Source organism: Dermochelys coriacea, chromosome 2 (assembly GCF_009764565.3).
Source record: "Dermochelys coriacea isolate rDerCor1 chromosome 2, rDerCor1.pri.v4, whole genome shotgun sequence".
Lineage (NCBI taxonomy): Eukaryota > Metazoa > Chordata > Testudines > Dermochelyidae > Dermochelys > Dermochelys coriacea.
The window spans coordinates 271601097-271617488 of NC_050069.1; the positions used below are offsets into that span (position 1 = coordinate 271601097).

General features: G+C 67.6%; 3 protein-coding genes across 3 annotated transcripts in view; 2 read left to right on the top strand and 1 right to left on the bottom strand.

The window, feature by feature from the left end:
- The window catches only part of KCNH2 (potassium voltage-gated channel subfamily H member 2), a 102715-nt gene extending 97568 nt beyond the window's left edge, over positions 1-5147 (bottom strand). Inside the window, 4 exon segments of the mRNA XM_043507147.1 lie at positions 1725-1770; positions 1772-1803; positions 2012-2464; positions 5132-5147. Coding sequence (XP_043363082.1) covers positions 1725-1770; positions 1772-1803; positions 2012-2464; positions 5132-5147 — 547 coding nt within the window.
- Positions 5148-11618: 6471 nt separating this feature from the next.
- On the top strand, positions 11619-12818 carry LOC119850722 (extensin-3-like). The gene has a single exon (XM_038389144.1). It carries the CDS (start codon positions 11619-11621, stop codon positions 12816-12818), a length of 1200 nt encoding a protein of 399 aa, XP_038245072.1.
- Positions 12819-13057: 239 nt separating this feature from the next.
- On the top strand, positions 13058-15385 carry LOC119850723 (extensin-like). The gene has a single exon (XM_038389145.1). It carries the CDS (start codon positions 13058-13060, stop codon positions 15383-15385), a length of 2328 nt encoding a protein of 775 aa, XP_038245073.1.
- The last annotated feature ends 1007 nt before the right edge of the window (positions 15386-16392 follow it).

Consider the following 16392-nt stretch of genomic DNA (forward strand, 5'->3'; position numbering starts at 1 on the left):
CGCTGGGAATAAACAACCATGAGGCCTGGGGCCTGCAAGCTGCCTCCCCTCCCTGCAGGCCCTGCCAGGCTTCCCAGGAGCAGCTTCCTCGCCTCCCCTTGCTCCGGAGCCCTGTGGTCTCTGGCATAGGGCTGCCTCCAGCCACGTCCTACCTGCGCAGGTGGGGGAAGCGGTTCTCTTGCCAGAGCCAGGGCAGCCCTGCAAGAGGCACTCTCCCTGGGTTGGCCACCCAGCCACTGCCACAGCTCCCAGGTGGGCATCTGCCCAGAGCAGGGACATCCCAACCCTTACCCCACCCCACCCCAGCACAAGATTCACACAGCGGGTGGGGTGAGGCTGCACGCCCATGTGGGCAAAGAAGGGAGACTCACCCCACTTGACCACGTGTAGAACAGCCCACCACAGCACACCCCCAGACCACACCCACACCAGACCTCGCTTGTCACGTTTGAGCAATCGCACCACTCCGCTGAGAACGGACTGACTTCGTCCACCCCCAGCACCCGCCGTGCACAGACTGGGCAGAGCAGAACTCGCCCAGGTACACAGGCACCCAGCAGTGCCACGTGTGCGTGTACATGCCAGTACCCACTAAGGCCCCCAGCCCTTGGCATAGCTCTGTACCAGGCCTAGCAAACACATGCCCTTTGCCAAAGGCCAGGCTGTTGGCCCTGGCCAGAGACCCATTCTCCTGCAGCCTGTCCCATCCCCCAGCCAACCCAGACACCCGCAGAGCCAAGCCTCCTCTCCAGACAGCCCTCCTCAGAGTCACCTTCAGAGCATGGACGGGAGCGTCAGCCCCACCCTACAGATTAGGAAACTGAGGCATAGAGCAGGTCACAGTTACACACCGGGGCAGAGTCAGGCATCCAGCTCAGGCGCTGCAAGGCCCAGCCCCGAATGAGCTGCTGTCCCACAAGGGCATCTCCCAGCCTGGCACACATTCTGTAGGGCAGGAAGAGGAGGGATCTGCACTGGGCACAGACAGGAATTGCCCCTGTTCCAACCTGGTCTTCCTAGCACCCAGCTGCCGAAGTACCCCATGGCATGGCCCTGCCCAACCTCAGCCTCCTGGGCACCTAACTCAGTCAGGGCAACAAGGATCCGATTCCCCTGCTGCTGACTCACCAACACACTGGGCCACACACCTCGCTCCCAAGCACACACCCTGGGGCTTCATCCCCACCCCCGCACACATACACCACAGCACATGCACCCCCTACACGGGCACCCGCTGCCCTCCACACAGTGGAGCCAATGCACACACAGGGGCCGTGGGGGATATGCAGGGACATCCTCCCCCCTACATGCACACGCAAGGGCTGGGGCACATACAGGGGCACTCCCTCCTCACACATATGCACATGCAGGGGCTGGGACACACACACCCGCACACACACAAGGGGCTGGGGGACACGGGGACACACACACGGGGGCGGGGACACACACAGGGCACCCCCCCACACACACGAGCTGGGACACACACAGGGCACCCCCCCACACACGAGCTGGGACACACACAGGGCACCCCCCCACAAATACAGGGGGGCTGGGACACGCAGGGACACACTCAGGGCACCCACACACACGGGGGGCAGGGACACACACAGGGCACCCCCCCCACCACACACACACAGGGGCAGGGACACACCAGGGCACCCCCCCCAACCACACACACACAGGGCACCCCACACACACACGCGGGCTGGCACCACCCGCACTACTCTGCCCCTCGAACTTGCGGATTATGGTGTCCAGGAATGTGTTCTGGTGGGGCGACGTGCCCGCGCCGGGACGGGCATGCTTCTTATCCCATGGAGGAGGCCGCCGGCCCCGGCCCCGGCCCCTCTCCTCGGGCCCCACTAGCCGGCGCCCCAGCAGGGCCCTGCCTGGGCCCCTCTGTCCCGGGCGCAGGGTCAGTCCCAGAGGCTCGGGCTGCAGGGCGGTCCGCGCCCCTGGCGCAGGGTCCCGATGCGCTCGGCTCCGGGGCTCACTCGGGCGGTTTCCCCACTCCGGGCTGCGGCTCGGTCCGCAGCGCCTGCTCCGGCCCCGCTGGCGGCGAGGGGGAGGGGCCGGCGCCCTGGCCGCGGGGGAGGATGCGGGCTGCGCCTCCGGGCCCGGAGGGGGTTAACGGCCGCGTCCGCCCTCCCCGGGCCGGGCGGGGGGGCTCCCGGCGGCCCGTGCACCTGCCGCCGGCTGCCCGTCCCGTCCCCCGCCCCGGCTGGCTCGGCTCCCGGCGGCAGCGTCCCTGATTTAGGCAGAGCGGCGGCGCGGGGTGCCGGGGCGCACGGATCGGATCGGATCGGATCGGATCGCCGCCCCGGCCCGCCCCAGCCGCCGCCGCCCCCTGCCCCTGCCCGGCCTGCGCAGCGCGGGGGGCCGGCCCGGGCGGGGGAGGCGCGGCGCAGCGCGGTGGGGCCGGGCCGGCTGCGCGCTGGGGCGCGGCGCAGCCAATTGGCTGGTCCTGGGCAGGGGGCGCACGGACCGCTGGGTCCGCCCCCCGCGGAGCCCCTCCGGCCCCAGGCACCCCCCACCGGACCCCTTCCGGCCCCAGCCCGCCACCGCCCCCCACCAGAGCCCCCAGGCAGTGCCCCGAGCCAGGCACCCCCCACGGGACCCCCTCCGGCCTCAGGCACTGCCCCCCAGCCAAGCACCCCCCACCGGACCCCCTCCGGCCCCAGGCACTGCCCCCCAGCCAGGCACCCCGCACCCCCCAACCGACCCCTCCGGCCCCAGGCACTGCCCCCCAGCCAGGCACCCCGCCCCCCCCACAGACCCCCTCCGGCCCCAGGCACTGCCCCCCAGCCAGGCACCCCGCCCCCCCACCAGACCCCCTCCGGCGGCAGGCACTGCCCCCCCAGCCAAGCACCCCCCACAGACCCCCTCCGGCCCCAGGCACTGCCCCCCAGCCAGGCACCCCCCACAGGACCCCCTCCGGCCCCAGGCACTGCCCCCCCAGCCAGGCACTCCCACCGGACCCCCTCCAGCCCCAGGCACTGCCCCCCAGCCAGGCACCCCGCCCCCACACCGGACCCCCTCCAGCCCCAGGCACTGCCCCCCCAGCCAGGCACCCCGCCCCCACACCAGACCCCCTCCGCCCACAGGCACTGCCCCCAGCCAAGCACCCCGCCCCCCCCACCAGACCCCCTCAAGCCCAGGCACTGCCTCCCCATGCCAGGCACCCCGCCCCCCCACCGGACCCCCTCCGGCCCCAGGCACTGCCCCCCCACATATGCACCCCGCCCCGCCCCCGGAGCCCCTCCGGCCCCAGCACTGCCCCCCAGCAGGCACCCCCACTGGACCCCCTCCGGCCCCAGGCATGCCCCCCCCAGCCAGCACTCCCACCGGACCCCCTCCAGCCCCAGCACTGCCCCCCCAGCCAGGCACCCCGCCCCCACACCGCGACCCCCTCCAGCCCCAGGCACTGCCCCCCCAGCCAGGCACCCCGCCCCCACACCAGACCCCCTCCGGCCCCAGGCACTGCCCCCAGCCAAGCACCCCGCCCCCCCCCCACCCCCAGACCCCCTCCAGCCCCAGGCACTGCCTCCCCAGCCAGGCACCCCGCCCCCCACCCCTCCCCGGAACCCCCTCCGGCCCCAGGCACTGCCCCCCACATATGCACCCCCGCCCCGCCCACGGAGCCCCTCCGGCCCCAGGCACTGCCCCCCCCAGCCAGGCACCCCCACTGGAGCCCCTCCGGCCCCAGGCACTGCCCCCCCAGCAGGCACCCCCCACTGGAGCCCCTCCGGCCCTAGGCACTGCCCCCCCAGCCAGGCACACCCCACAGGACCCCCTCCGAGCCCCAGGCACTGCCCCCCAGCCAGGCACCCTGCCCCGCCACCGGAGCCCTTCCGGCCCCAGGCACTGTCCCCCAGCCAGGCACCCCGGACCGCCTCTGGCCCAGCCACTGCCCCCCAGCCAGGCACCCCGCCCCCCCCACTAGACACCCTCCGGCCCCAGGCACTGCCACCAGCCAGGCACCCCGCCCCCCCACTGGAGCCCCTCCGCCCCAGGCACTGCCCCCCAGCCAGGCACCCCCCACCGTAACCTCTCCGGCCCCAGGCACTGCCCCCCAGCCAGGCACCCCGGCCCCCCCACTGGATCCCTCTGGCCCCAGGCACTGCCCCCCAGCCAGGCACCCCCGCAACCCCCACCGGGCCTTCTCCGGCCCAGGCACTGCCCCCCAGCCAGGCACCCCGCCCCCCCCCACCGGATCCCCTCTGGCCCCAGGCATGCCCCACCAGCCAGGCACCCCGCTCCCCCACTGGAGCCGCTCGGCCCCAGGCACTGCCCCCCAGCCTAGGCACCCCTACCATAACCCCTCCGGCCCCAGGCACTGCCCCCCAGCCAGGCACCCACCCCTCCACCAGACCGCCTCCGGCCCCAGGCACTGCCCCCCCAGCCAGGCACCCCCCACAGGACCCCCCTCCGGCCCTGGGCAACTGCCCCCCAGCCAGACACCCTGCCCCGCCACCGGAGCCCTTCCGGCACCAGGCACTGTCCCCCAGCCAGGCACCCCGGACCGCCTCTGGCCCCAGCCACTGCCCCCCAGCCCAGGCACCCCCGCCCCCCCACTAGACACCCTCCGGCCCCAGGCACTGCCCACCAGCCAGGCACCCCGCCCCCCACCTGGAGCCCCTCCGCCCCAGGGCACTGCCCCCAGCCAGGCACCCCCCACCGTAACCTCTCCGGCCCCAGGCACTGCCCCCAGCCAGGCACCCCGCCCCCCCCCACCGGATCCCCTCTGGCCCCAGGCACTGCCCCCCCAGCCAGGCACCCCGCAACCCCCACCCAGGGCCTTCTCCGGCCCAAGGCACTGCCCCCCCAGCCAGGCACCCCCACCCCCACCACCAGACCCCCTCCGGCCCCAGACACTGCCCCCCCAGCCAGGCACCCCGCTCCCACACTGGAGCCGCTCCGCCCCAGGCACTGCCTCCCAGCCAGGCACCCCCTACACATAACCCCTCCGGCCCCAGGCACTGCCCCCCAGCCAGGCACCCCACCCCCTCCACCAGACCACCTCTGGTCCCAGGCACTGCCCCCCAGCAGGCACCTCCATGCTCTCTCCCTTCCCTCCCAATGTTACACCATGGTGCCCACACAGCACTTCCCCTGCCTCAGCTCTCATTACTCTCCTGCTGCCCCATCTCTGCCCCACGCCCACCAGGCCTCCCGTCCTTGGCCCCCTTCTCTGCAGCTGGCTAGCTCTCTCCTGAACAGACCTTTACCGACCCCTCCCTCACCTGCCGCCACCCCTCAGCTCTCTGCTTGGGCTCAGCCAAGATGGCAGCAGCTCCTTGGAGGAGGGGGCCCCAGGTGGAGTGCCCCCAAGCCCCTCTCCTTCTGAGACGCAGAGCGGTCCTCCAGTCATGGCCCATTCCAGCTGGGCACCAGGGGCTCTGGTGCTATTGGGAGGAGGCTGAGCTGAGCCCCCCCACCCCGGCTTGGGAGCTATCGTCCCAAAGCTGTCACTGCTATGGCAGGTGTCCTGTCCTGGAAACCCTAGACCCATCCCGGCCAGTGACCAGGGCAGAGAGCTCACCCACTGCTGCAGCCTCGGGAGTAGGACCGCCCCTGGGCAGGGTGGTTACAGGACAGACAGGCGGAGGACAGAACTCTCCATGGGACAGAAAGAGCTGAAGTGCCCCACAGCCACAGTTCCTGGCTACCAGAGGGGAGGGCCAGGGAAGCGGACACACGCTGACTAGGTGACAGCGGGAACTCTTGCAGCTCTCGAGCAAGGTACACAGACCTGCCCTAGCCCCCGATCACTGAGCAACCGGGCCTGGGCGATCACTGAACCCGCCCATCCCTAGAGAGCAAAATGCAAACCACAGTGCAGAGATCCTGCCGGCTCCCTGCCCCCACCCTGGCACATGGCACACCGCCTCGCACGCTCACTGTCTGCAGCCAAGGGCATGCTCCTTGTGGGGGAGAGGAACAGACCTCGCTACCCCTAGAGCAGACACGCCGGCCCGCAGCCAAGGACACGGCTCACACCACCCTACCCCCTAGAAAAGCACACGCCGGCCCGCAGCCACGACCCGGTCACACCACCCTACCTCCTAGAGCAGGACACCACCGCCCACAGCCACGACACGCTCACACCACCCTACCCCCTGGAGCAAGACACACCGGCCCCACAGCCACGACACGCTCACACCCACCCTACCCCCTAGAGCAGGACACACCAGCCCACAGCCACGACACGCTCACACCACCCTACCCCTCTAGAGCAGGACACACCAGCCCACAGCCACGACACGCTCACACCACCCTACCCCCCTGGAGCAAGACACACCGGCCACAGCCACTGACACGCTCACACCACCCGACCCCCCTAGCGCAGGACACGCCGGCCCGCAGCCACGACACGCTTCAGACCACCCTACCCCCTAGAGCAGGGACACACCAGCCCACAGCCACGACACGCTCACACCACCCTACCCCCCTAGAGCAGGACACGCCGGCCCGCAGCCACGACACGCTCACAACAACCTACACCCTAGAGCAGGACACACTGGCCCGCAGCCACGACATGCTCACACCACCCTAACCCCTAGGAGCAGGACACACCAGCCCGCAGCCTACGACACGCTCACACACCCTACCCCCTAGAGTAGGACACGCCGGCCCGCAGCCACGACACGCTCACAACCACCCTACCCCTTAGAGCAGGACACGCGGCCCGCAGCCACGACACGCTCACACCACCTACCCCTAGAGCAGGACACGCCGGCCCGCCAGCCAAGACCCGCTCACACCACCCCTAACCCCTAGAGCAGGACACACCAGCCCACAGCCAACGACACGCTCACACCACCCTACCCCCTAGAGCAGGACACGCCAGCCCGCAGCCACGACACGCTCACACCACCACTACCCCCTGGAGCACGAACGCCCAGCCCGCAGCAACGACACGCTCACACCACCCTACCCCCCACAGAGCAGGAACACTGGCCCGCAGCCACAACACACTCAAGCAACCCTACCCCCTGGAGCAGGAAACGCCGGCCCGCAGGCACGAGACGCTCACACACCCTACCCCCTAGAAAAGGACACGCCAGCCCACAGCACGACACACTCCACCACACTACCCCCTGGAGCACGACACGCCGGCCCGCAGCCCCGATATGCTACACCACCCTACCCCCTGGAGCAGGACACACCAGCCCCAGCCACACACCTCCACCACCCTACCCCTGGAGCGGACACGCCGGCCCGCAGCCACGACACTCACACCCCCTACCCCCAGAGCAGGACACCTGAGCCCGCAGCCACGACACGCTCCCACCACCCTACCCCTAGAGCAGGACACACCAGCCCACAGCCACGACACGCTCACACCACCTACCCCCAAGCAGGACACCTGAGCCCGCACCACGACACGCACACACCACCCTACCCCCTGGAGCAAGACATCAGCCCGCAGCCAGGACACACTCACACCACCCTACCCCCTAGAGCAGGACACGCCGGCCGCAGCCACGACACGCTCACCCACCCTACCCCCCAGAGCAGGAAACACCGGCCAGCAGCCACAACACACTCACGACACCCTACCCCCTAGGGCACGACACCCAGCCCACAGCCACGACACACTCACACCACCCTACCCTGGAGCACGACACGCCGGCCCGCAGCCACGATATGCTCACACCACCCTACCCCCTGGAGCAGGACACACCAGCCCGCAGCCACGACACGCTCACACCACCCTACCCCCTGGAGCAGGACACGCCGGCCCGCAGCCACGACACACTCACACCACCCTACCCCCCAGAGCAGGACACCTGAGCCCGCAGACACGACACGCTACCACCACCCTACCCCCTAGAGCAGGACACACCAGCCCACAGCCACGACCACGCTCACACCACCCTACCCCCAGAGCAGGACACCTGAGCCCGCAGCCACGACACGCACACACCACCCTACCCCTGGAGCAAGACACATCAGCCCGCAGCAGGACACACTCACACCACCCTACCCCCTAGAGCAGGACACGCCGGCCCGCAGCCACGACACGCTCACACCACCCTACCCCCCAGAGCAGGAAACACCGGCCAGCAGCCACAACACACTCACGACACCTACCCCCTAGGGCACGACACACCAGCCCCACAGCAACGACACTCTCACATCACCCTACCCCCTGGAGCAGGAAACGCGGCCGCGAAAACCAAGACACACCCCACACCACCCTACAAATGGAGCAAGACACGCCCAGCCCACAGCCACGAAACACTCACAGCACCCTACCCCCTGGAGCAGGACATGCGGCCTACAGCCACGACACGCTCACACCACCCTACCACCTGGAGCAGGACACACCAGCCCGCAGCCACGACACACTCAGACCACCCTGCCCCCTGGAGCAGGACACGCCAGCCCGCAGCCACAACACACTCACACCACCCTACCCCCTGGAGCAGGACACGCCAGCCCGCAGCCACGACACGCTCACACCACCCTACCCCCTGGAGCAGGACACACCAGCCGCACCCACAACACACTCACAACCACCCTACCCCCTGGAGCAGGACACGCCGGCCCACAGCCACGAGACGCTCACACAACCCTACCCCCTGGAGCAGGACACGCCGGCCCGCAGCCACGAGACGCTCACACAACCTACCCCCTGGAGCAGGACGCACCAGCCACAGCCACGACACACACACACCACCTTACCCCCCAGAGCAGGACACCTGAGCCCGCAGCCATGACACACCCACACCACCCTACCCCCTGGAGCAGGACACATCAGCCCACAGCCACGACACGCTCACACCACCCTACCCCCTGGATAAGGACAAACCAGCCCACAGCCACATCACGCTCACACCACCCTACCCCCTGGAGCAGGACACGCCGGCCCGCAGCCACGACACACCACACAACCCTACCCCCAGAGCACGACACCTCAGCCCGCAGCCATGACACGCTTACACCACCCTACCCCTGGAGCAGGACACGCCGGCCACAGCCACAACACCCCCACACAACCCTACCCCCGGAACACGACATCAGCCCGCAGCAACGACACGCTCACACCCACCTACCCCCTGGAGCAGAACACGCCAGCCAACAGCCACGACACGCTCACACCACCCTACCCCCAGGAGCAGGAAACGCCGGCCAGCAACCAAGACACACCACACCACCCTACAACTGGAGCAAGACACGCCAGCCACAGCCACGACATGCTCACACCATCCTACCCCCTGGAGCAGGACACACCAGCCACCAGCCACGACATGCTCAGACCACCCTACCCCCTGGAGCAGGACACGCCGGCCCACAGCCACGACACACTCACACCACCCCTACCCCCTGGAGCAGGAAACGCAGGCCCGCAGCCACGACACGCTCACACCACCCTACACCCTGGAGCAGGACACGCCCGCCCGCAACCAAGACCCCACCCACACCACCCTACCCGTCTGGAGCAGGACACACCAGCCCCAAGCCACGACACACTCACACCACCCTACCCCCTGGAGCAGGACACGCCGGCCCGCAGCCACAACACACCTACACCACCCTACCCCCGGAGCAGGACACACCAGCCCGCAGCCACGACACGCTCACTCCACCCTACCCCCGGAGCAGGACACCTGAGCCCACTGCCACGACACGCTAACACCAGCCTAGCCCCTAGAGCAGGACACGCCAGCCCGCAGCCACGACACGCTCACACCACACTACCCCCTTGAGCAGGACACGCCGGCCCGCAGCCACGACACGCTCACACCACCCTACCCCCTAGAGCAGGACACGCCGGCCCGCAGCCACAACACACCCACATCACCCTACCATCCGGAGCAGGACACCTGAGCCCACAGCCACGACACGCTCACACCACCCTACCCCTTGGGGCAGGACACACCAGCCCACAGCCACAACACCCTCACACCACCCAACCCCTGGAGCACGATTACGCCGGCCCGCAGCCACAACACATTCACACAACCCTACCCCCTGGAGCAGGACACACCAGCCCACGGCCACGACACGCTCACACCACCCTAACCCCTGGAGCAGGACACGTCAGCCCACAGCCACGACACGCTCACACCACCTACCCCCTGGAGCAGGACACGCCGGCCCACAGCCACAACACACCCACACCACCCTACCCCACGGAGCAGGCACCTGAGCCCGCAGTCATGACACGCTCACACCACCCTACCCCCTAGAGTAGGACACCTCAGCCCACAGCCATGACACGCCTCACATCACCCTACGTCCTGGAGCAGGACACATCAGCCCGCAGATACGACACGCTCAAACCCCTCTACCCCTGGAGCAGGACACGCCAGCCAACAGCCAAACACGCTCACACCACCCTACCCCCTGGAGCAGGACACACCAGGCCCGCAGCCAGGACACGCTCACACCACCCTACGCCCTGAAGCAGCACACGCCGGCCGCAGCCACAACACACCTACACACACCCTACCCCCGGAGCAGGACACCCCAGCCCGCAGCCACGACACGCTCACTCCACCCTACCCCCTGGAGCACGATACGTCGGCCCGCAGCCACAACACACCCCACACAAACCCTACCCCTGGAGTAGGACACACCAGCCAACAGCCACAACACGCTCACACCACCCTATCCCCTGGAGCACGACACGCCGGCCCGCAGCCACGACACGCTCACACCACCCTACCCCCTGGAGCAGGGCACAGCAGCCCACAGCCACAACACACCCACACCCACACTACCCCCTGGAGCAGAACACACCGGCCGCAGCCACGAGACGCTCACACCACCCTACCCCTGGAGCAGGACACACCAGCCCGCACGCCACGACCACGCTCACTCCACCCTACCCCCCGGAGCAGGACACCTGAGCCCACTGCCACGACACGCTAACACCAGCCTACCCCCCTTGAGCAGGACACGCCGGCCCGCAGCCACGACACGCTCACCCCACCCTACCCCCTAGAGCAGGACACGCGGCCCGCAAGCCACAACACACCCACATCACACTACCATCCGGAGCAGGACCCCTGAGCCCACAGCCACGACACGCTCACACTACCCCTACCCCCTGGGGCAGGACACACCAGCCCACAGCCACAACACCCTCACACCACCCAACCCCCTGGAGCACGATACGCCGGCCCGCAGCCACAAACACATTTCACACCACCCTACCCCCTGGAGCAGGACACACCAGCCCATGGCCACGACACGCTCAAACCACCCTAACCCCTGGAGCAGGGACACGTCAGCCCATAGCACACGACACGCTCACACCACTTACCCCCTGGAGCAGGACACGCCGGCCCGCAGCCACGACACACTCACACACCCTACCCCTGGAGCAGGACACACCGGCCCGCAGCCACAACACACCCACACCACCCTACCCCACGGAGCAGGACACCTGAGCCCGCAGCCATGACACGCTCACACCACCCTACCCCCTAGAGTAGGACACCTCAGCCCACAGCCATGACACGCTCCACATCACCCCTACGTCCTGGAGCAGGACATATCAGCCCGCAGCCACGACACGCTTCAAACCCCTCTACCCCCTGGAGCAGGACACGCCAGCCAACAGCCACAACACGCTCACACCACCGTATCCCCTGGAGCACGACATGCCGGCCGCAGCCACGACACGCTCACACCACCCTACCCCTGGAGCAGGACACACCAACCCACAGCCACGACACGCCCACACACCCTACTCGCTGGAGCAGGATACGCCAGCCCGCAGCCACTACACGCTCACACACCCTACCCCCTGGAGCAGGACGCGCCAGCCCAACAGCCACGACATGCTCACCACACCCTACCCCTGGAGCAGGAAACGCCGGCCCGCAGCCACGAGACGCTCACACCACCCTACCCCCTGGAGCAGACACGCCGGCCCGCAACCAAGACACACACACACACAATACCCCCTGGAGCAGGACAAGCCAGCCCAAAGCCACGACACACTCACACCACCTACCACCGTGGAGCAGGACACGCCAGCCCACAGCCACGACACGCTCACACCACCCTACCCCCCGGAGAGGGACCTCAGGCCCGCACCCACAAGACACTCACCCCACCCTACCCCCTGGAGCAGGACACGCCGGCACGCAGCCACAACACACCCACACCACCCTACCCCCTGGAAGCAGGACACATTAGCCCTCAGCCATGACAGGCTCACAAACAACCCTAGCCCTGGAGCAGGACACACCGGCCGCAGCTACAACACACCACACACCCTACCCCCGGAGCAAGGACACACCAGCCCACAGCCACGACACGCTCACACCATCCCTCCCTGGAGCAGAGGACATGTCAAGCCGCAGCCACAACCCGCTCACACCACCCTACTCCCTGGAGCAGGATACGCCAGCCCCGCGGTCAAACAGCTCACACCCCCCTACCCCCTGGGGCAGGACACACCAGCCCACAGCAACAACACCACTCACAGCACCCTGCACCCTGGAGCAGGACATGCCGGCCCACCAGCCACGACAAGCTCACACCACCTTCCCCCTGGAGCAGGACACGCCAGCCCACAGCCACACACGCTCACACCACCCTACCCCCTGGAGCATACACATCAGCCCTCAGCCATGACAGGCTCACAACACCCTAGCCCTGGAGCAGGACACACCGCCCGCAGCTACAACCACACCCACACAACCACCCCCCGGCAGGACACACCAGCCCGCAGCCACGACACGCTCACACCATCCTACCCCCTGGAGCAGGACACGCCGTCCCGCAGCCACAACACACCCACACCACCCTATCCCCGGAGCAGGACACCTCAGGCCGCAGCCACGACACGCTGACAGCACCTACCCCCTGGAGCAGGACACCCCAACCCACAGCCACGCACGCTCACACCACCCTACTTCCTGGAGCAGGATACTCGGCCCGCAGCCACAACACGCTCACACACCCTACGCCCTGGAGCAGGACACATCAGCCCGCAGCCACTACACGCTCACACCACCCTACCCCCTGGTGCAGGACACACCAGCCCACAGCCACAACACACTCACAGCACCCTACCCCCTGGAGCAGGAACATGCCGGCCCACAGCCACGACACGCTCACACCACCCTTCCCCCTGAAGCAGGACACGCCCACAGCCACGACACGCTCACACCACCCTACCCCTGGTGCAGGACACGCTGGCCCACAGCCACGACACACTCACACCATCCTACCCCCTGGAGCAGGACACGCCAGCCCGCAGCCACGACACACTCACTACCCCTGCAGCAAGACACATCAGCCCGCAACCACAACACGCACATACCACCCTACCACGGAGCAGGACACATCAGCCCGCAGCCACGACACGCTCACAACACCCTATCCCCTGGGGCAGGAGACACCAGCCCCAGCCACAACACACTCACACCACCCTACCCCCTGGAGCAGGACATCAGCCCGCAGCCACAACACGCTCACACCACCCTACCCCCTGGAGCAGGACACGCCAGCCCGCAGCCACAACACGCTCACACCACCCTATCCCTGGAGCAGGGCACACATCCCGCAGCACAACACGCTCACACCACCCCCTGGAGCTGGACACGCCAGCCCACAGCCACGACACGCTCAACCATCCTACCATTGTAGCAGGATACGTCAGCCCGCAGCCACGACACTCTCACATCACCCTACCCCCTGGAGCAGGATACACCGGCCCGCAGCCACAACACACCCACTAGCCTACCCCCGGAGCAGGACACCTCAGCCCGCAGCCACGACACGCTCACAGCACCCTACCCCCCGGAGCAAGGCACACCGGCCCGCAGCCACAACACACCCACACCACCCCTGGAGCAGGATACGCCGGCCCGCAGCCACAACACGCTCACCACCCTACCCCCTGGAGCAGGACATGCCAGCCCGCAGCCACAACACGCTCACACCACCCTACTCCCTGGAGCAGGGCACACCATCCCGCAGCCACAACACGCTCACACCACCCTACCCCTGGAGCTGGACACGCCAGCCCACAGCCACGACACGCTCACACCATCCTACTCATTGTAGCAGGATACGTCAGCCCGCAGCCACGACACTCTCACATCACCCTACCCCCTGGAGCAGGATACACCGGCCCGCAGCCACACACCCACTACCCTATCCCGGAGCAGGACACCTCAGCCCGCAGCCACGACACGCTCACAGCACCCTACCCCCGGAGCAAGGCACACCGGCCTGCAGCCACCACACACCCACACCACCCTACCCCCTGGAGCAGGATACGCCGGCCCGCAGCCACAACACACCCACACCCTACCCCTGGAGCAGGAGACGCCGGCCCGCAGCCACGACACGCTCACACACCCTACCCCCTGGAGCAGGACACGCCAGCCTGCAGCCACGATATGCTCACACCACCCTACGCCCTGAATCAGGATACGCCGGCCCGCAGCCACACACCCACACACACCCTACCACCGGAGCAGGACACGTCATCCCGCAGCCACGACACGCTCACACCATCCTACCCCTGGAACAGGGCACACCAGCCCGCAGCAACGACACGCTCACACCACCCTACCCCATGGAGCAGGACACACCAACCCACAGCCACAACACACCCACACCACCCTATCCCCGGAGCAGGACACTCAGCCCGCAGCCACGACACTCTCACATCACCCTACCCCTGGAGCAGGAAACGCCAGCCCACAGCTACGACACACTCACACTAGCCTACCCGGAGCAGGACACCTCAGCCCGCAGCCACGACACGCTCTCACCACCCTACCCCTGGAGAAGGACACACCGGCCCGCAGCCACAACACAACCACACCACCCTACCCCCTGGAGCAGGACACGCCGGCCCGCAGCCACGACACGCTCACACCACCCTACTCCCTGGAGCAGGACACGCCGGCCCGCACCACAACACACCCACACCACCCTACCCCGGAGCAGGACACCTCAGCCCGCAGCCACGACACGCTCACAGCACCCTACCCCCCGGAGCAAGGCACACCGGCCCGCAGCCACAACACACCCACACCACCCTATCCCGGAGCAGGACACCTCAGCCCGCAGCCACGACATGCTCACACCACCCTACCCCTGGAGCAGGATACACCGGCCCGCAGCCACAACACACCCACACTACCCTATCCCGGAGCAGGACACCTCAGCCCGCAGCCACGACATGCTGACAGCACCCTACCCCTGGAGCAGGACACGCCAACCCACAGCCACGACACGCCCACCCCACCCTACCCCGGAGCAGGACACCTCAGCCCGCAGCCACGACACGCTCACATCACCCTACTCCCTGGAGCAGGATACGCCAGTCCACAGCCACGACACCTCACACCACCCTACCCCCTGGAGCAGGACACATCAGCCCGCAGCCATGACACACTGACGCCACCCTACCCCCTGGAGCAGGACACGCCAACCCACAGCCACGACACACCCAACCACCCTACCCCCGGAGCAGGACACCTCAGCCCATAGCCGGACACCTCAGCCGTAGCCACGACCTCCACACCACCCTACCCCTGGAGCAGGACACATCAGCCTGCAGCCACAATACGTTCAGACCACCCTACCCCTAGAGCAGGACACGCCAGCCCGCAGCTTCAGACAAGGTCTATGCTAGAAGGGATCACTGGTAGGTCATACGATCTGAACCAGCAACCCTTCATAGAATCACAGAATATCAGGGTTGGAAGGGACCTCACAAGGTCATCTAGTCCAGCCGCCTGCTCAAAGCAGGAGCAACCCCAACTAAATCATCATCAACTAAATCCACATCTTCCTAGGGAGATGCAGCTTCTGCGAGGAAAGTAGTGCTCTCCTCTACAGCCTATACCTGTTCCCTGAACAGAATACGCTACAGCCGCGACACTGTAACTGCATCTGCGCTGGAGCTTTGCTGTGAAAACATCCCCCCAGCCAACACTGCTAAGCCAGAAAACGTGTCCCGTGTAAGCATGGCCTTAGAGACCCCCTTGAGGGACTGGACAGCACCCCGGATTCACACCACTGCCGGCTCCTATTCGAGGCAAAGGCTGCTCTGCCTGTTTCCTCATTCTCTGGCTGCCCTCCCCATGTCTGGGGTGTAGTGTCTGAGTCTGCACTGAGAGCCCTCTGGGGCAGGGCCTGGCCTGTGCTGTGTGTGTCCAGGGCCTGGGTGCACGCCGCGGTAGAATAACACGCGATGCAGGGCTGGAAGGGACCATGAGAGGTCAGCAAGTCCATCCTTTCCCGCACCTCTCGCTGAGACAGGATGACGTATACTTCAACCAGTCCACAGATGGTCTGAGTGTATCATGGTTGCAGACCCAGTGTGTCCAACGGCAAATCCCCCCTCCACCACCCTCTTACCCAAACAGCACAAGGGAAACTAAGGCAACACGTGGTATTCAT

Bases quoted from the DNA above. Each gene is read 5' to 3' on its own strand.
- LOC119850722 (XM_038389144.1), top strand. From the start codon at position 11,619: ATGCCGGCCGCAGCCACGACACGCTCACACCACCCTACCCCTGGAGCA.
- LOC119850723 (XM_038389145.1), top strand. From the start codon at position 13,058: ATGCCGGCCCACAGCCACGACACGCTCACACCACCCTTCCCCCTGAAG.